Genomic DNA, 21316 nt, shown 5'->3' with positions numbered 1-21316 from the left:
ACATGGAAGTTAGCTAGTAGTAATGAAAAGGTAGGCTCCAACGCAAGATTCAGTGAAAGTAAATTGTGATGTCCCTTCAGCACAAAAAAAATGATGTTGGTATTGGCGTCTTGATTGATGGGATGGGGAAAACATGGAAGCTAGCTAGTAGTAATGACATGGTAGGCTCCAACGCAAGATTCAAAGTAAATTGTGATTTCCTTCAGCAGAAAAAGATGATGTTGGTATTGGCCTCTTGATTGATGGGGTGGGGAAAACAGAGGCAGGTAAGAGGCAATTGTTGAGGCTGAAAGGATGAACATTCTAAAAATGGATACTTTACCATGTTCCCCTGCCTAAGTTTCACAAGATTCAAATTGACCAAATTAGAGGGGTCCATCAAGGGAGGGATAGGGCAGTCACTATATTTCCTGTCGATCGTCCGTCCTTCCATCTTAGTTCTTTCCCCTGCAGAGGATACCCAAAGGAGAACAGTTCAGTATGCCGATATAAATTCAATTCATGATGATTAAGGTTTTATCATGCGAAGAAAGCAGCTAAACTAGCTATTGTATGCTAGAATTAAAAAAAATCTGAGATTAGAGCATACGCAAGACACAACACAAAAAATCATTGACATTGACTTTCGTTCTTAAAACGAAGAACAATGGATTGGAAAAAATCTGGAGAGGTGAGAGGAATGAAAACGACTCCCAATAAGCCGGATGGACAGGATCCAGCATTTGTCCTTCCTTTTGTCCTGCCTAAGGATTAGGCTCTTGGGCTAGGAGACTCATCGAATCATGATCTCTGCATACAACCTAGTACTATTTTGTTGAGATTTGAGATAGTTGAATGTGCGAAATGGAATTCCTGTAAGAGTTTGATTTTATACGCCCATTTGAAAAACGACAGGAGGCAAAAAGAAAATAATCATAAAATAAACGTGGTTGGTGGTAAGACGACAAAGATTATGGAATTAAATAGTCAAAGTGAGTCCCCAACATCAACATCACACCTCAATTTCTTACTTTATATTATTTACTTTCCGACATTAAACGAGTAATTTCAAAGCATGCCTTAGCTGACTTCTTCTTTAATAATAATTATACTAAAAACAATCATGTTTTATAATAAAAACGATCAGAAAATGGCATGTAGGAGAACGAGCGGAAAAAAGATGACTCGCAAGGTTTATCAGCTCTATTCTATTTGATTTTATTAGAGTATGAATATCATAATGGGGAAGGAGAAAAAAACTTGTAAAGACATGGATTGAACTTTAAATCTTACGTCAATACATTTGAAACCCGTAGAAATTATAAAATATTCAAGGGTAAACTATATCAATAGTCACTCCATTTTGATGTCAATAATAAAACAATCACTCAACTTTCAAATCAATCAATTTTCAAAAAATAATAAATCACTCACTAATGTTATCGAAAAGTAACAAATCACCACCCACTAACATTTTCTCATTACAGCCTAACGAAACAAGTGATGTGGCCAATTAACTTGTTATGGTGGAAACCCTAGTTAATAACCAAACAAAATAGTAAAAAAAGAAAAGAACAAGAATAAGAGAAGAAATGCAGATGTTGTAACAAAAAAAAAACATCAAAGATCCAAACTTTTCTTGCCTCACCATTTATTCAGCCCTCCCAACTTCCCGTCCGCTAACCGCTGAAGAAGAACTTCCATTGATCTCAGAAATTTCTTTAACGATTTTATAGATTTTCTTAACGATGTTTCATCTATGAGTCACCTCAATTTTATAGATTTTCTTAACGATTTCTAGATCTAGGTTAGGTTCTATTAGGAATTGGGAATTGGGGCTTTATAGATTTCTCTCTCTTTTTTTGGTTGAGTCGTTACAACCAGTTGAAAAAGGGTAGAGATGAAGAGGCCGAGACCATTTTTTTCGTGTGGACAAACCCTAGTTATTATAGGAGAAGAAGGCCTAAACTTTTTTCCTTCCTGTTACTTTCTCTTATTTCTTGTACCTTCTTACTAGCTCATCACTTCTTTAGCTTTTATTTTGCTTTATCTCATCTCTGTAACCTCTTCTTTTTCCTTTTTTGGGTTTCGATTAGGTGTATCTATTTTTTCTTTTTTACTCTCTATTTATGCGTCCTGACTTCTCTTACATGTTTTTTTAGCAGATTCTTTTGGCTTCTTTTACATGTTTTTTTAGCAGATTCTTTTGGTGTACAAAATGACAGGCTTGCTGGTGATATAGATGTAAATGCTTCTCTTTGTTCTTCAATCTCTAATGGTTAATATTTAGTACTATTTTTTTCACCTTTTTGGTATAATCAAACGACCTTTCATATCAGGAAATTGGCTTCTCTTCTTCTTCTTCTACTACCTAGCTAGGGTTCTTAAAGGAGATTGTTTAAATGACAAAGAAACCCTTCAACGTGGCTAGTTAATGGTAGCAAGGACTCCAACATGGCCAGTTAAATGACAGGTCACCTTTCCGTTACGTCTGTAACGGAAAATGGTTAGTAGAATTGATTTGTTATTTTTTAAAAGTTGAGTGACTGAATTAAAAGTTGAATTACTATTTTATTATTGAGATAAAAGTTGTTGTACTTTATCCAATATTTAATTACCATTTTCTCTATAATCAATTCTAAGTTGAATCCCAATTCACAACACATCAAGTAGTAAAAATAAAACCTTGAAAAGAATATAAAAGCATTAATTACCCATCTGTGGCCATTATAAAAGGGAAAAAGGTAAAAAATCATTGTGTTTTAGATAAGTCAGTAAAATAACATATTTTAATCTCATTTTAATTGCTTTTGGATGATTAATTTTGTAAATTATGAATTTGATGCTTCTAATCATTTAATTCATGTTTCTATAATTAAGAGAGCCTTTGGGAGTGAAAGGAGCAAAAAAAGCCAAAATTAGACAAAAGGGCTATTTTAGGATTCACATGGCTCGGCATTTCCACATGGCCAGGCACATACCCATGTTGATTTGAAACCTACTTAAAAATACACAAAAACCCAATTTTAGGTTTTTGAGCATTCTAAAGTCTATAAATACCGCTTAGAAGATGGCCTAAGAGGGCACTCGAGAGAAGATCAAAGAAAGCACTCGAAGAACGCCATCGAATCAACTCGAAGTAGATCTCCTCAAGATCGAAAATCTCCATTTAATCTCTTTTGAAGTGTTATTGAGTTTCTTTATGTCTTGTGGTTATCTTAATTCGAGATGTTTCGTTCAGATTATGAATTAAATTCTTAGATACCTAGGGAAGATGAAACCTATGATGAATCTTATTATTTGATTTCGATTTACATGATAAATACTTGATTCTTGTTCTCAATTATGTATGCTTATTTCTTGTTTTAATATTTTCAGAATATTAATTCATGTTTAATGTGCTTACGTTGGTGGAGCAAAAGTCTATGTTTAAGAGTAAATCTAGTATAATTGAGTGGAGTTGCATGCAACCCTAGAAATAGGACGACATAAATCTACCGAATTAGAGTAAAATCTAATACGGGGATTAATAGATCGAGTTAATGCGACAATAAAGATTTTAATTCGAAAGAGATTTCAATTAATCAACCTAGAGTCAGTTGTTCTTACTCTCAAAAGAGATATTAACATAATTTAGGGATTTATAGGGATCAAGTAACACGTGAATAAATCGTTTAATTCAAGTTCATAATAATAGGTGAAGTCTAGGTGGAATATTTCCTGGGTATTGTCTATCTCATTGGTTATCTTCAGGTATTTTCCTATTTTATTCTCTGTTACGTTCTTAGATAAATTAGATTAGTAAATTTAGATTAAAAAAATCACTTCAATTCGTCGGCTAAATAATAGAAAAATGATAATTACTAGTACTTTTAGTCCCCGTGGATACGATATTCCCTACTAACCATAGCTATACTATTGTTCGATGGGTGCACTTGTCTTTATCGTAATTATCGTTAGTTTAGTGGCCATCAAGTTTTTGGCGCCATTGTCGAGGAATAAAATATTAGGAACACTTTATTTTTATTAATTTAGCCATTTATTTTTATTTTGTTTTTGTTTTTAGTTTAATTTTTACATTCTAATTTTTCTTTTGTTTGCTTCTGGTAGGTTCTTTTATTGAGGAGATAACACTTAATTATTATCAGTGGCAAGTCATGAAAACAAAGACGAGGAAAGAAGCCGATTTTTTCAACTGAGATGCAATCACCATGTTATCAAATCAGCTAGAACAATTAAATAAGAAAATTAATGGTTTTTATGTTTCTACGCAGGTACACCCCGTGATGTAATACGATACAAATGGAGGTGGAATGAACAATCCAGAATGCTTACCCTTCACTCTTAGCACAGAGAACGAACAAATAATTTACATAGGTAACAATTCTAGGCCTCAAAATAACCCTTATGGTAATCACTATAATGTAGGTTGGAGAAATCATCTCAATTTCTCCTGGGGTGGTCAAGGAAATCAGAGAGCACAAGCCCCTCTAGGCTTCCAACAACAACTGTATCAGTAAGAAAAAGTCGAACCTTGAGGAGATGTTAACGAAGTTCATCTTGGTGTCAGAAATGCGTTTTCAAAACACTGAAGCTACACTTAAAAATCAACAAGCATCAATTCAAGGATTTGAGAACCAAATAGGTCAGCTTGCTGAGCTAATTTTTGAAAGACCACAAGGTAGTTTACCTAACAATACTGAAACTAACCCAAAGGGGCATCTTTATGTAATTACTGTTCTAAATGAAGAAGGGTTAGTTGAATCTGAGCCAAAACCGAGGCAAGAAATGATGGTAAGTAACAGAAAGGTTGAGGCAAGCCGAAAGAGCAAAAGCCAAGTGGCTACATAATATAAACCTCAAGTGCCATATTCTAACGTGATAAAAGAGACCACACGAACGAACAATTTGGTAAATTTCTTAAACTTCTAAAAAATACATATTAACTTACCGCTTTTGAAACTCTTTCAGAGATACCCAATTCCTTTAAATTTTAAAGGAGCTTTTGGCAAACAAATGGAAGTTAGACAATTCATCGCATGTAGAGCTAAATGCGCTTTGCTCACCATATTGCAAAATAAACTACCCGATAAAATGAAAGATCCGAGCAATTTTACTATTTATTGTTTAATTGGCGCTTGAATATTAATAAGGCTTTGGCTGATTTAGGGCGAGTATTAATGTCATGCCCTATAAAATGTTTAAACAAATAGGTCTTGGGAAACCCAAACAAACTATGATGAGTATTCAATTAGCGAGATAGATCAACTAGATTTCCTAGGGTATTATTGAAGATGTTCTTGTAAAATTGATAAATTCATATTCCTGTTGATTTTGTTATTTTAGACATGGATGAGGATGTGACGTACCTTTAATTTTAGGACAACCCTTTTAGCAACAGCTAGAACTATTATTGATGTTGGCATAGATGAATTAATACTTCATGTAGGTGATGAAAAGATTACTCTCAAGCTCGTGATTCATTAAGACATCTAATGATCGAGATAATTTTACAAGTTCATTAATATGAGTAACCATGTGGCTCAACATTCTTTGGAGGAAACCCTCGAAAAATGCAATTGAGTCATGTTCCATCAATCTGACGTAATCGACTCATAAAGAACAAATGTTATGAATCGATGAACTAAATGAATGGCAAACACATGTCAAGGAGAATCCGAAAAAGCACGATGAAAAGCTAAAGCGACGCCATGATGAACATTTGGATGGAACGAACCAATTTAAGGTTGGAAACAAGGTATTTTTAGATAAAATAGATCCTCAAATTGCCACTTCAGAGTTTGATGCAAACGGATCAAATCCCTTTACAGTACTAAATGTATTCTCATACGGTACAGTCGAGGTAACTCATTCTGAATTTAGAACATTTAAAGTTAATAGCACTCGACTTAAACCTTATTTTGATAATAGAATTGATAACGAGAAGAGGAGTTTCGACTCCGCGAACCACCTTGACCATGTGAATACGAGGTAAGTCGAGCTTAGACTTTAAATAAGCACTTCTCGGGAGGCAACCCGAATGTTTAACTTTTGCTAATACTTTTAATTCCATGGCATGCTAATTTAAAATCTTTTAAAAAAAAAAGGTGTTTTTTACCCACACGGCCTGGACACATGAGCGTGTGGAACACAAGGCCTGGACACATAGGCATGTTGCAGGCCACGTGTGAAATAGGGTAATGAGAGTGAGTTACACGGCCTGGAGGCAAGTCTGTATGAGAGACACGGCTAAGCTACACGGGCGTGTGGGATCTCACATGGGCGTGGGAGGAGCGAAGGAAAACACACATCGCCTGAGACACGTCCCTGTGAAAACTAGGTTAATTTTTAATTGCACATGGGCTGAAAATCTTCACACGGCCGTGTGGCCTAAAACCCTAAAATTCCTTTCTCAATTTGTCTTTTTCTTCTTCCCCAACCAAGCCACCCCTTTTGTTTTATTTTATTTTATTTATTATTATTTGTTATTTTATTTTATTTATTTTATTATTTTATTTATTTATTATTCTTATACTTAGATTTTAAATTTATATTAATTTTTCTGCTATTTCTGCTATTTTACATATTTAAAGTTTATTATTATTATTTTTTCATTTTATTTTTGATTTTATTTTTGATTTATCTTTCTTTTTAATTTTTTAATTGCTTTTTTTAATTTTTTTATTTTTTAAACTTATTTTCATTATTATCTTTTAAAATATATTTTTATGATAGTTTCTAATCAAGTTATAACCCCTTAATCTTCTCTGTTATTTGTGTTTATTTTCTTATTAGTTTGCTCAGAATCATGCGTTACATTTAGATTTGACTACAATTCCATTTTTCACTGTTCTGGGGAATTCATACAATATTCAGGGCAATTTTAGTTTTTTCCCTCTCTTATGATATTCTGTAACACCCCAAACACGGCCTAAACGTTATGGCCGAATCCGGAGAAGTCACAAAGAATGGATTTAGTTGCGTAAAATCATTTCAGTTACTTAACTCAAAGTCCTTAAAATTAAAAATAAGAACACTAAATGAGTTTTATACAAAGTAATTGAACCGAGCTCTCAACTACTGCCAAATCCTAAGTGTGAGGGTTGCTTAAAATATTAAACAAACGGAGTGAGCTAAAAAAAACTCAGTGTGTGCCTTGACCCACAAATAGAATCAAACAGACATAACAATTTAATAGAATCTTGCATGAATGCACATGTTAAAATTATAGATAAGATATTATAGTAATTCTTAGCATGACAAACTTATACAGAATGATCCTACCCCCATCCCCTACACACCATCTCCGACCATCCAATCACACCAAATATGGCTACTAGTGTAACATCCCTGTAACACCCCTTACCCATATTCAATGCTGGAATAGGGTTACGGAGCATTACCGGACTTATAACACATTCGAACATACATTTCATTTGCAATTAATCAAAACATATACATTTCATTCATGACCAATCATTATGTCCCTAATACGAGCCTCGAGGCCCTAAACATGCATTCGGGTGATTCGGATTAAACCAATAACTCGTGAAATTTTTTAACACTTAGAAAATTTTTACATAAAATAGGGACACAAGCCTGTGTGGCCCGACCGTGTGTCTCACACTGCCAACAGACATGCCCGTGTCACAGGTCTTGTGGACATTCAAAATGGGAGCATATGGCAGTGTCCCAGCCTGTGTCTAACCCCTTGTAACTCTCTAACTTGGGTTACACGGCCAATACACAAGCCAGTGTGCCAGGCAGTGTGTAGGCCGTGCCAAACCTATAGGGTATACTGACTTATGCAACACAGCCAAGTCACACGCCTGTGTGCCAGGCCGTGTAGAGCATACTAACTTGATTTCAATTTCAACACTAGAGGGCACACGGCCGTGTAACATAACTGTGTGTCACACATGGCTGAGACACGCGCCCGTGTGGACAAAAATAAGCTATTTACTAAGCCAATTTACCACCCAAATTTGTACACACCTACACAATTCAAATGGTACCCATTCATAGCATAAGTGAACATCTAATTCAACCACAATCAAGGCTAAAACATACCATTTCAATACCAACAATTAACATGTTTATTATCTCATATTTTACTCATTCAAATCATACCAACTTCACATATTCAAATCAACTAATTAAACCTTTCCAGACATGCATCATTATGCACCAATTCACAAGCACATAGCTTCCCAATTATCAACCCTTTAACATTCAAATTACCTATTATCAATAAGCATCATGAATCCAACCTCAATCACACAACATAGGTCAATTACCAAACTCAAAACAAAAGCCATTTGTACATTTATATACTTCATCAAAATCACTAATATAAGCCAACTGACATGGCTATATATACAATCCTAAAACATAAACATTTAAAAGCCAATTCAAATGGCTAAACTCACAAACAAAACATATGTCATATTGACCAAAGTCCCTATACATTCCATATGACCCAAAACTTAATTTCAAAGGTGCCAAGTGATAGTTGGATAGTATGAAGCAATCTCCGATTTGGTCCCCGAATTCGAGCCACTCAGAATCAATATAAAACACAGAGAAATACACAAAGTAAGATTTCTAGCTTAGTAAGCTCATATAGCATTTAAAATACATTTATAATGAAATATATTACATACTGAACTTACCTTAGATATAAAAACGACAAAGACGAGTCAACTAATTCGAGACCTTGTTCTTTACCTATTATAAGTCCGGATTTCACTTTTCTTGATCTATATGTAATCAAAATAAGCTTATTTAATTATCTCACTATTCAATTTAGTCCAAAACACTCATTTTGCCCCTAACATTTCAAAATTTTTACAATTTAGTCCTTATTTCATAAAAATACAAATTCATGCAATTTAGCCACAACCTATGCTAGCCGAATTATTATTATACCCCTAGCAGCCCATATTTTCATTTATTTCACATTTTAACCTCTAAATTTCCATATTTCACAATTTAATCCTTAATTTGCATTTTCACCAAAAATCACTTAACAAAACTTGTACAACTATCATCAAACATTCAAAATCTATCATTAAACATCAAAATACTCATGTATTCATCAATGGAAACATTAAAATCTTTAACATTTTGAAAAATAATCCTTGGGCTAGCTAGACCTAGTTGTAACAATCTTAAAAACATAAAAATCATTAAAAGGGACAAAAACAGACTTACAATTGAGCTAGAAGATGGTCAATGCTTCAAGCCCTAAGAATGGCTTTCTCATTTGTTGGAATCAGCAATTAGCATGAAGATGAACAAAATTATGAATTTGTTTTGTTTTAATTAACCTTTAGTAATTAATTTACTTATTTAACCTTTAAAACATTTATTAATTACACAAAATGCCATGCCACTATCATCCACTATGTTATAAATGGGATAATATTCAAATAAAGACCTTTACTTTAAATTTCTATAGCTATTAGACACCTTTAGCTATTACAACATCATTTTGCACTTTACGCGATTTAGTCCTTTTTATCAAATTAAGCACTCAAATGATAAAATTTCTTAACAAAAATTTCACACAATCATATTTTCATGATGTAGACATTAAAATATTAAAATAATTATTTTGAATTTGAATTTGTGGTCTTGAAACCACTATTCGATTTGACTAAAACAAGTCATTACAATCCCTTTGCGTAATCTTAGGATCTCGAACATTGTTTGAAAGAATAAGACGGATATAATAAGTTTAGAGGAGCATAGAGCCAAAATTTAGTTTAAAAGATAAGAATTATACGAGTGCACATGTGACACCTTGATGTTGATGAGACACTAAGCTAGCACGTGGTAAATAAGAATTAAATAAGGATTTTCCCCAAGAGCCTAGGACTAGTGTGTATAGGATGGGAAAAATCTGTTATAAGAGATGAGGAAATAAACCGTATAAGTCTAAGTCACAAATGAGTGTACTTTGTAACGATGGCTTTGAGCCAGCAAGGAATCGATCGTTAGAATTCAACTGAAAATGAACTAAAATGGTTAGGAACCAATGGAAAATATTTTATTAATATTCTTGGAATTTGTAAGATTTGAATAAGATACCAAATGATTGATGTGGTGTTCATCTGGTCCCAATAAAGACATAGGTCTGGTCAAAGATTTTGATATATCTCGTCGAGAGTGTAAGATAAAGGAAGATAGAAAGACTTCTCTTAAACTTAGTATAAGGTCAGATGATGGGCGAGGTCTATAGTTTTTAAGTAGGTAAAACGTTGAATCCTCGCTAAGACTCTTGGCTTAGACATAAACACGTAAGTCCCTATGAGGCAAGATATCTTTTAGGGATGTATTTAACGGAGACGATGCCAATGAGGTGTGATGTACCAAAGTGTTAGCAATACGCCACTAGTAATGCTCTGATAAAATGACTGAGGACCACTACGAAGTGGAGACTCAAGGCTATGCCATGAATGTGTTTTCATACACACACAACCTTACAATTTTCGTGCATCTGACTAGCAATCACATGGACTAGTACACGTGCCAAAATTCTACCAAAACTAAATAAAAACATCTAATAACTGGGTAAGTGGTAGATGTTGTTCATTACTTCCTCAAGAAGTATTCTCTACCTATAAAAAGGTGAGCTGAGGGGAAAGTTCCTATCATCCTTTAGGATGAGCTTGGAATGGGAGGATCAGCCTTGAAATGCCTCTTAAGAAGTAAGTCTTTCGACTTTGCATGCTAAACTGCCAGGGAGAAGTTCTGTTTAGCTCGCTAGAGTAAGCTGAGTCGAGCTTTGCTACATGATTTGGTGCTCAAAGTAGAAGGAAAAATGAGTTAGATAAACATGCCTTGATATGTTTTCTGTGGTTTAACGTTTAAAAGTTGATGATCTACTCAAAGAAAACCCGAATCTAACGCTCCGAATCTAACGCCTAATGCTGCTAACGATGAGCAGTAGGTGACACTTCATGAGACCATTTAAGGATTTATGAATATTATATGGTGTAGATCTCTTATAAATGGTAAGATAAGGTGAGAAAGTTGTGTGTACCTTTGAGGGTTCGGTAAGTAACCCTGTAAAATCTTTGAGTATTCTGACTATTAATGCATGCATGTGTTTATGTGTGATTCTCTATGTTGTGTAGTCATTCTTGTGTGATTCTCTATGTTGTGTAGTCATTCTTGTGTTGAATATGTGAACTATATGTGACATGATGATTCTGTAAAAATATGTATCGATATGTTACATGTGTGCCTTGACGCCAAGATAATAATACGCCTCTACTGTAAAAGAAACCATGAGATGATTGGTATGCCTCTGTTTTGTTAAAATATACGTGCTTGATGAATATGCACCTAGTAAGCTTGAGCATGTCACTCATAAAACATTTATGTTTAAGTAAATGCATGTAGTCATGTGTCTATCACGAGTATTTGCATAAAGAGTCATGCATGAGTTAAAGAAGTGTGTCACATGAATAAAAGAGTAAATGAATATGCATTTCGAAGTCTATGTAAAGATTCAATCATGCGTAAGTCTACACATCAACGCTACTTGCATGTACGGGTTCGTCGGGACAATAAACACGAATTTTGATATGTGAAAAACCATCACAGTTGCCAGCGAAGGCCATATCGTGTAAAATGTAGCCTAGGACTATGACATCATATAAGGTATGTGAAGTCCATATAGTGTAAGGCCTAGTCATATTGCTATGGCACCATATGGAAAATGAAGACCATGTTTGAGTATGTCACGTAGATATCTGCAATGGATGGTTAGGTGAGTACTAGGCGATGATGGGCAAACCTCATGATAATGAGTGTAGACAAATCCCTATCATCAAAAACACCAAGTTACCTATTCTGTGGAAGCCTTTGAGGTAGTTCTGATTTATGTGAGCCTCTATGACTATTTTATGGAAGCCTTTGTGGTGTGTACTTGGTATGCATGAGCCATTATGGTTGTAATCTGACGTGTGAGCCCTCGCGGCAAGAACTTATTATATGTAAGCCCTTGTCGTAAGAACTTACTGTATGTGACCATTGTGGAAAAAATATGGTATATGTTAGCCTTTTTGGCGGAACATGTTGTATGTAGAAGCCTTATGATTGTTTCTATTATATGTATGCCTTTATGGCGATGACTACTTTGAAAGCAGGTGGATGCCTTAATGACTATGTGATGATGTACAGATGCCCTTGTGGCTATCTATTGACAAAGTGTGTGTGTTTGCAACTTTGTGAAGTGTACGCCATGGTGGCACGGTTCGTGAAATGATCTCAAGAAAAATAATACAAAGGCATTGCCAAAGTGGTGGACTCTAAAGGAAGAGTGAGTTGTTAGAACAAACCTGTAAATAAGTTTAATGACACCAACTGAGGTAAGTATTAATACTAATTGTGGAGGAGTACCATGTAAGTAAAGAATGCAATACTTGTGTTTTGTCAAACTGATAAGTATCTGTTTGATTCCATGAAGTATGTGGTGACATTTTAGATTTGATGTACGTGTACGGATGAATGTTGTGATGTTGTATATTGATTATGTTTGTATACAGTGATGAATGTATGTATGGTAACGCCTCACTATGTTCTTGTGAACTGATTACGGATGCCTTTGATTGTAGGATCCATTAGAACGAAGAGACAAGAAAGATGATGCCAGGGCTATGCCGTGGGGACAATGGAGTGGGCATTAATGCATACACAGCGGAGTTATACGAGCGTGCTCGAGCCTTGAGGGCTGGACGAGTCTCATAGAAAGATAGGTTGTCATGATGTCTTTGTAGATATTCTAAGTAGGATTTTTCGTAGGTGGTCTTCCATGGACTTAAGAAGCCACTGGAGTCGAGTCATGTCATTATATGGATATTTATTTGAAAGCTCACTAAATTAAGGGTATTGTAGATAGTTATATATATGTTGAATCGTTAAGTTTGTTTTAATTAGTAAGAAATAACAAGGTATTGTTTAGTATGTTAAAGTGTTGAGAAAATTTGGCGAGTTTGATCTGTTTAATAACACTCAAGGCTTGGATCCGGTCAATTAGCTCGGATACAGGCGTTACAACTAGAACTCATCCATCCATCACACCAAAGTATAGTCATATGCCACTCAGATAATTCGTAGTTGTGCTACCAAAAAATTATTTTGGGTATACCGCCAAAAATATATATAGTGCGCTTAAACCGCCGTAATCGACTTCCTCTATCACAAAATCAATTATCACCCCAATGCATATACAGAAATCATAATTGAGTGATCATGTCATATTTACTCATACATAACTAATAATGAACATGAACATAATGTTTAAGCTTACTCAAAGCCTTACAAAATGGAAACTCACTTTTACAAATACACATAAGTTTACAGATATCATGATTTAACACATATTCGGAGTATATTACAAATCAGAATCTAGAATTTAATACTTGGCCCAAACATGTCCCAACAACCACTCAAAATGGCCTACATGCCTGTCTGGCTCACATACCCTACCTCAACCAGACTGTGTGGCCCACACAGTCCAACACGATCATGTGGCATCATTAGCCTCCTTTTGATTTTTATAAGATTTCAAGATTTCCATCTTCATTTTTAGAACTACGAGTTAGGTCACACACTTTATTGCTTTTGGGATATCGGCACTAAAGCAGCACTTTAAGTCCCTGTACACGACATCCATGACTAACTTGATTAGCAACCTCAGAATGAAATTGAAACTTGAATTTGGTACTCAACACTTAATTAAACCAGTCCCTTAAACTGCCATTTGGTCACTTACCCTAGAAAGACAGCGGTTTAACAACAACGAAACTGCCAACAAGTTACGTATCTTGTAATCTTCACCTAACAGAACCAAAACTCTCCTAAGATAAAAAATAAAAATAAAAATAAACTTCCTATAAAACAAACGAATTATGATTGCAAAGAAAACTTAGAAAACAAAGAATTGAAAATGACACTATGAGAAATCAAGGTCTGGATGACACAATAGAAAAATAAGCAAGAGATTTCCCACAAAATTACGAGAAACAAAACAAAATGAAAAGAAGAAGAAACATAGACGAGAGGCGACAGAGGAAGAGTTCCCAATAGCAAAATGAGAGAAAAATGGAAAATAGGGAGAGAGGAAATTTTGGGATAATTTTTAATAATTTCAAAAAATATAAATATGATAAAAAAATTATCTAATCTAATTAGCTAACCACCAATCAGATTGCCTAGTAATAGAGTTTGATCGAAACTTTGACAAGTATGGGCTGTAACAGTAGAGACAAAGCAACAATTAATTTCATCTTGACACGATGAGATTCAAACTTGGGACCTGAGGATAAACTAAACTTTACCGCAAAACTACTAGACTCATTTTTGCTAATAACTCATAAACAATTAAAGATAACCCTAACGTGATGAGTTAGGTGAAGAAATAAAAACACCCAAATTCAAGGAAAAAGATTCAAACACAAAACTTCAACCATATAAATAAAACACTTAATCACTAAACCAAATTAATTACTTAACATAAGTATAAACTCAAAACTAATGAATTTTGAGACGTTACATATAGTATATTTTTTGATTTATTAAATTTCAAAAATTCATATAAGTGTAAGATTTTAAGCATGACGAACTATATTGATAAATTTGAAATATTTAAAATTTAAAATATGAGTTTATTCTCAAAATATTAAAATTAAAATATGAGTAAATATAAAATATTTCCTATAAGGAAAGGTAAGAGAAAATTTATATTTGGGTACTTTTTGAGAAATAAAATTTTAATTTTAATTTTTCTGATTTTAAGAAGCTTTAAATTTATCCAGCTATGAACCTTTGCATCAATTTGATTGGGATAATTAAGTAGATTTCAATTAAGGGTAAATCATGGTAAAAGACAGGCATAGATTAATTTTTTATTTTATTGTAAATTTAAAATATAAAATTCTAATAAATCTCATGAAATAATTGTGGGTTTATATCTATTTTAAGTTTTTGAAAATTTCAAGAAAAATCCAGAAAAAAAAAAGTTAATGTAGCCTTTAACTTAAACGGAAGAATAATTAAAATTTTTGTCAAATATTTGTTTCACATCATTTCAAACTGTATTAATATTATATAAAACAAATTTAATGTTATAGCTAGAAAAAGGTGGGAAACTAACCAAGAACAGGGTTCGATGACACGTTTTATTAATGGTATGGGCTTAATCTTTTGAATCGAATTATTTTATTAAATTACATATTTTAATAAGACATTAAATTAGATTTTAGATATATGGTTTTATATCAAAAAAATATTAACTATAATAAATATAATAAATAAAAATATATATTAAAATGTTCACTGTAATAGAATAGAGTTGTAATTAGTGATTCAATTGTTTAGTTGAATTGAATGGAATAGAACTGCAATAATATTCTTGTGTTTGGTTAAATGGAATAAATGTTGTAATAAAATAAAATAAAAACTGAAATGATCGAGTACTCCTTGTAGAATTTTTTTAGGTAGATAATTATTGTTATTGTTTTTAAATTTTAATATAATAGGATTATTATTAAATAATCAAGCATGTCCTAGTCACTCCAATCCATGCACATTTTATTACCACACTTCTCGTGCTAATTGAATAATCTAAAGAAGCGTATGGAACAATACAACACATTTATTTTCTCATTACCACGTTCTTATCTTTAATATATCACAATTATATCATAAAAAATTATTAAACAGACATATAAAGAGATGGCTTAAAAAATAAAATTGTGAGTTAAGGTTTCCATGGTTCTATTTTTAGAAACTAAATGAAAAACCAAAAAAAAATTTACATTGTTTTTCGCCACAAGGCATTCTTTGTGTCTTCGATCGCCATCGATCCATCTTCTCCTCATCATGTACTCTTTTTTTTGAAAAAAACTACATTTATATCCTATGTTCGTCTCCAGCTCACAAGAATTCTATAAATAAAAAATAATGTTACGTGAGATGATAGCCCATAGTCTATATCTTAAGAACCACAACCTTGGCAAAAATAATAATTATATAACAAATATATATAATATTGCATTCATTCATATACATTTTCCTAAACATGTGAATAATTACAAGAATGTCACATCTTGTCAATTATTAATCAAACAAGATGAAAAGAGAGATTTGGTCTCGGTTTACACTATAAGCATAGGATAACCTAGCTCGATACTAATTGTTGGAAAAAATCCTATTTGAAAATGATTTTCTTGTACAAAGAGAAAATTAAAATTTTGAAGATTGACTCGGTTTGTGATATTTATAACAATAAATCTTAATTGAACCTGTACTTATGTTTTCGGCTTAGCTGACATTCATTGGTCTCAGTTTTTGTAACACTCCTCACCTGTATCTGGAATAGGGTTACGGAGCATTACCGGACTTATTAAATAATTAAACATTCATTTCACACGCATTTTCAGATTTCAAATAATCATCATTCAACACCATTTACATTGTCCCTAACACGAGCCTACGAGGCCCAAAACATGTAACGCCTGCACTCGAGACCTGTCATTGAGTCGAACACGAAGTGTTAATAAACTTAATTCATTACTTAAACAGCTCAAACAATTTATTTTTAAAATTTTCAGTCAAGCTAACAATCTGCATCATAGTCGCTTAAAAATTCATATCTCAAGTTACGAAACTCAAAATCTAATTCTGTAAATTTTACCTGAAACTAGACTCATAAATATATTTAATAATTTTTTTATAGAATTTTTGGTTGAGCAAATTAGTACAGTTTATTAGTTAAAGTCTCCCCTGTTTCAGAGTTTGACTGCTCGACCTCTGTGTATTACTGAATCAAATATCTCCTGTCATGAGTTTCAATGACTATAACGTTTGCTTCTAATAAAACTAGACTCAATAAGGAATCTGTACATATAAATTATGACTTCTAATTATCTTTTAAAATTTATGGTGAATTTCCAAAGTCATAACAGGGGATCCAGAAATTGCTCTGGTCCTATTTCACAAAAATTTAAACATCTCATAAAACATAACTCATATACCTGTTTTGTTCCATCCATATGAAAATAGACTCACAATTCTTCAATTCCATATATTATTCATCATCTAATTGTATCTCTACTATTTTTAGTGATTTTTCAAACTCACGTCACTGCTGCTGACTGAATCTATTTTATGGTAAATTTTACCTATTTCATGGTTTCCATGGATTAGCTAGCAATTTAGCATACATAACACCAAATATGATCATGATTAGCCATTCCAATGGCTAATGATTACCAAGCATTTCCATACCACTCAATAACCATATCATAAGACCATATACACAAAATGATTATAATGCTATACATGCCATACTCAAAATATACAAGCCATTATGCCAAGATGGTATACGGATAGTGTGAGCGCCCCGACCGCTTTTCGATTTCGAAATGGCTTGTCAACACTACAAGGAATGAAAAGGAGGAGTAAGCATAAATGCTTAGTAAGTTCACATGCAAATAGCAAGTAACATAACCATATAAGCAAACATAAAACATCATTTGCATAATCATCACCAAGACATTCATATCACATTTTCATTTATCATCTTACCTTATTGTTGTTATATCGATTTTTCAACCCGAGGGTTAAGTACATACTGCTCAAAGTATTCATTTCACAACACTTACCAATACGTCCTTTCATCTCAAGTATTCCTCCATTTGAGTAGAATTTTACCCGTTGAACACATCGGAATATAATTCGGATACATGGAAAGTTTGCACATAAGTGCCACATATGTAGCCAAGCTACCATGTAACCCGCCCATAAGTGAACTCGGGCTCAACTCAACGAGCTCGGGCGTTCGCATCCATAAGTGAACTCGGACTCAACTCAACGAGTTCGGATGCCCAAATATCCTAGTGACATGTCACTTGTATCCTAATTCATTCCTAAGGTTCAACGGGACATTTTTCCCAATCATATGTCTCAACCATCTTCTATGGAATGTCGATACCGATACTCGGTAGTATTTCACATTTTCCAAGTATATCACATAATTTGACATATTATCAAACAATTGTCACAAGTATGATATTTCATAATAATTATCATATCATTTAAATAACATTAAAACATTTAAAACAATAACTATGTTACCAACATTTACATATGAACTTACCTCGTATGCAAAAATGGCTACTTTTACCATTTCGTCCACAACTTGGTATTTTCCCCATTTTAGCCCGAATTTCAGTTTTCCTTGCTCTATCATTTAAAATATAGTCTAATTAGGACTCACACTATTCAAATTGACCCAAAATCATATTTTGGAAAAATTACAATTTTGCCCCTAAACTTTTGCATATTTACACTTTTTCCCCAAAGCTCGTAAATTAAACTTCAGCCTATTTTATTATGTTTTATGACATGCTGATCATTTTTCCCTTCTATGGCAACATCAAATTCTCACTCTAACATGTACTTATGACTATTAGGTATTTTTACCGATTAAGCCCTTTTACTAGTTTTCGCTTAAAACCGAGTAGCACAAGTTGTCTAACATAATTTAAAACCTCATATTCTATCATAAAACAACAAAATACACAAATTTCACCTATGGGTATTTTTCCAAATATGAACCCTAGGTTGAATTATTGCTAGCATAAGTTTAATCGAGCTACTGGGACTCCAAAAACGTAAAAATCATTAAAAACGAGGCTAGATCAGACTTACAATCGAGCTTGGAAGCTTGAAAAACCCTAGCCATGGTTTCTCCTTGCTATATTCGGCCATGGGATTGAAGATGAGCAAAATTGGCTTTTAATTTTGTATTTTAATTCATTTTACCCCTAAATGACCAAAATGCCCTTACTACTAAACTTTCCAAAAATTCCATCCATGTCCAATTTTTGTCCATAGACTTAGAAATTGGTAAAATTGCTATTTAAGACCTCCTAATTAATATTTCAAAACAATTTCATACTAGAAACTTCTAGAATGCAAGTTTTACAAATTATTCGATTTAGTCCCTAATTTCAATTTAAGCACTTTATGCATAAAATTTCTTCACGAAATTTTCACACAATCATGCAATCATATCATAGACCTCAAAATAATCATAAAATAATTATTTCTATCTTAGATTTTGTGGTCACGAAACCACTATTCCGACTAGGCCCAAAATCAGGATATTACAAAACATGCTTTAGGAGTGGTTCGAGACTAAACCGATAATTTAGAAACTTTTACAAAACTTAAATTTTTTTCAAAACTACAGGGACACACGCCTGTGTGGCTTGGCCGTGTGTCTCACACGGCCAAAGACATGCCCGTGTCACGTGCCATGTTAACATTCAAATGGAATCACATGTGTAACAACCGCTTTAGCTAAATCGAGCAGTGGTTTTGAAACCACAAATCTGAGGTCATAAAATTATTTTAATATTATTTTTGGTGTTTATAGCATGTGATTATATATGTGTGAAAGTTTCGTGAAATAATTTTATCATTTAAGTGGTTAATTTGAGAAAAGGACTTAATCGCGTAAAATGCAAAAGTAGCATGCTATAGGTTAAAAGTGCTTAATTGCTATGAGACATTAAATGAAAGGTCCTTATGTTGATATTAGACCATTGATAGTGGGAATGGACATAAATGGGCATATGTTTGATGATTGAATGGTTTAATAACCAAGGTTAAAATAGTAAGTTGGTTATTAATGTATAATAATTAAAACAAAAGCCATATCATCCTTATTTCTTCATCCTAGCCGAATTTTAAGAATAAAAATAAAGCTTTCATGCTCCCTTAGGGTTCGAAACTTGTGAGCTTCAATTGGTAAGTGCTTTGAACTTGATTTTTAATTATTTTTACGTTTTTGTGATCGTTGCTTTGAGTACTAGCTAGCCCGTGCCCTAATTTTTTAGCTTGTTAGTGATTTTGAAAGATGCCATTGATGAATTCATGTGTTTTTGGATGTTTGATGATGAAATATGAAAGTTTGGTGTTTGATATACATGTTTTGTAAAGTGATTTTTGAGTAAAAATGTATATTAATGATTAAATTGTAAAAAGATAAAAATATGGAGTTAAAAGTGTGAATAAATTGACATATGGGCTACTAGAGGTATTATTGTAATTCGGCTAAGCATGGATTAAATTGAATTGTGTGAATTTGATGTATTTGGGAAATAGGGACTAAATTGATTAAATATGAAAGTCTAGGGGCTAATATGTAAAAATGCCTAAATGTGTCTTGTGGACTAAATTAAAAGATTCTGTGAATAAATGAGTTGAATTTGTTATAATATAGATCAGGAAAAGAGGAACCCAGACTTAGATCGAGGCAAGAACAAAGTACTCGAGTAATCGACTAGTTTCGTCATTTTTATGTCCGAGGTAAGTTTGTATATGATAAACATTGTTAAAATTATGTTTTTAATGCTTTAATAATTTAACCCTCAACTACCTTAGAAGATTAAATATGCACCAATTAAATATCGTGTCCATTAATTACAATTTCAATCCGTTTAAATAATTAATTCAATTGTTACCTTATAATTAAAATGCACGCATAACATACACATGATTTTATTTAATTGAATAATTTACTAAGACCTAATAATAACACAAACACATTTTTAATAATCTAAGCGAATAAAATGCAATTTATCTAACACGAAAGGAATTTAATTCATTTTAATTAATTGAAGAAGAACAAAAAATATATTCATGTACATGATCAAAACAAAACTTATAATAAAGTTTAAGAGAAGGGAACTAGAAGAGCAAATTTTTGTGGTTTTTCGAAGCCTTACAAGTACACTCCTCTCTTCATTGCTCGTTCTACTGATCCAAGGCCTTCACAAACACTCAATTGTTGTTACTCTAAAAGGTGTGCAAACTCTTTTTCAAGAGGGGAAAGCAGTAAGGGAAGAAGGGAATTGAAAGGCAACTAGAAGGGAGGAAGAGAGAAAATGTGTGTGTGAGAGATATGTAAAGTGATGGATAAAAAATGAGGAAGTGAGGGGGGCTATTTATACTTGAGATTGGCAGCTCAAGTGGCTAAAAATAGCAGCCAATCCCTCATGCTATAGCTAGCCATGCAAGTTGAAGGAGTGGTTGAGTTTGAATTTGTTATTTTTAGCTTGTGGCTAAAAGTAGAATGCATGAAAAAAGAAGGGGTTTGAATGGAATTTCAGGAAAAGTTCAAGGGCTGACTTGCAAGTGTTAAAATCAGCCAAAATAAGCTGATTGAGTTAGCAACATGGTATAGTTTGGGCTACTCTTTTAGGCTTGTTCATCCTCCCTCTTTACTTAATTCAAGCCCTTTTCTCTACTTCTA

The 21316-nt window shown here is 33.1% G+C and overlaps 1 protein-coding gene across 1 annotated transcript; it reads right to left on the bottom strand.

Annotated features, from left to right (window-relative positions):
• Positions 1-202: 202 nt before the first annotated feature.
• On the bottom strand, positions 203-893 carry LOC128286835 (uncharacterized). Its single transcript, XM_053024571.1, has 2 exons — positions 590-893; positions 203-447 (listed from the first exon to the last, which is right to left on the bottom strand). The coding sequence occupies exons 1-2, from the start codon at positions 720-722 to the stop codon at positions 203-205; spliced, it is 378 nt and encodes a 125-aa protein (XP_052880531.1). The 5' UTR covers positions 723-893.
• Positions 894-21316: the final 20423 nt, after the last annotated feature.

The sequence above is a fragment of the Gossypium arboreum genome, chromosome 13 (genome assembly GCF_025698485.1).
Source record: "Gossypium arboreum isolate Shixiya-1 chromosome 13, ASM2569848v2, whole genome shotgun sequence".
Classification (NCBI taxonomy): Eukaryota; Viridiplantae; Streptophyta; class Magnoliopsida; order Malvales; family Malvaceae; genus Gossypium; species Gossypium arboreum.
This window is presented reverse-complemented; position numbering and strand designations above follow the sequence as displayed.

What these genes read in the sequence shown, in the direction of transcription:
- LOC128286835 (XM_053024571.1), bottom strand. Translation starts at nt 722, where the DNA reads ATGCTGGATCCTGTCCATCCGGCTTATTGGGAGTCGTTTTCATTCCTC. An exon ending in TTTTTTGTGTTGTGTCTTGC is followed by an intron (nt 448 to 589) that starts GTATGCTCTAAT and finishes TATCCTCTGCAG; the next exon opens with GGGAAAGAACTAAGATGGAA.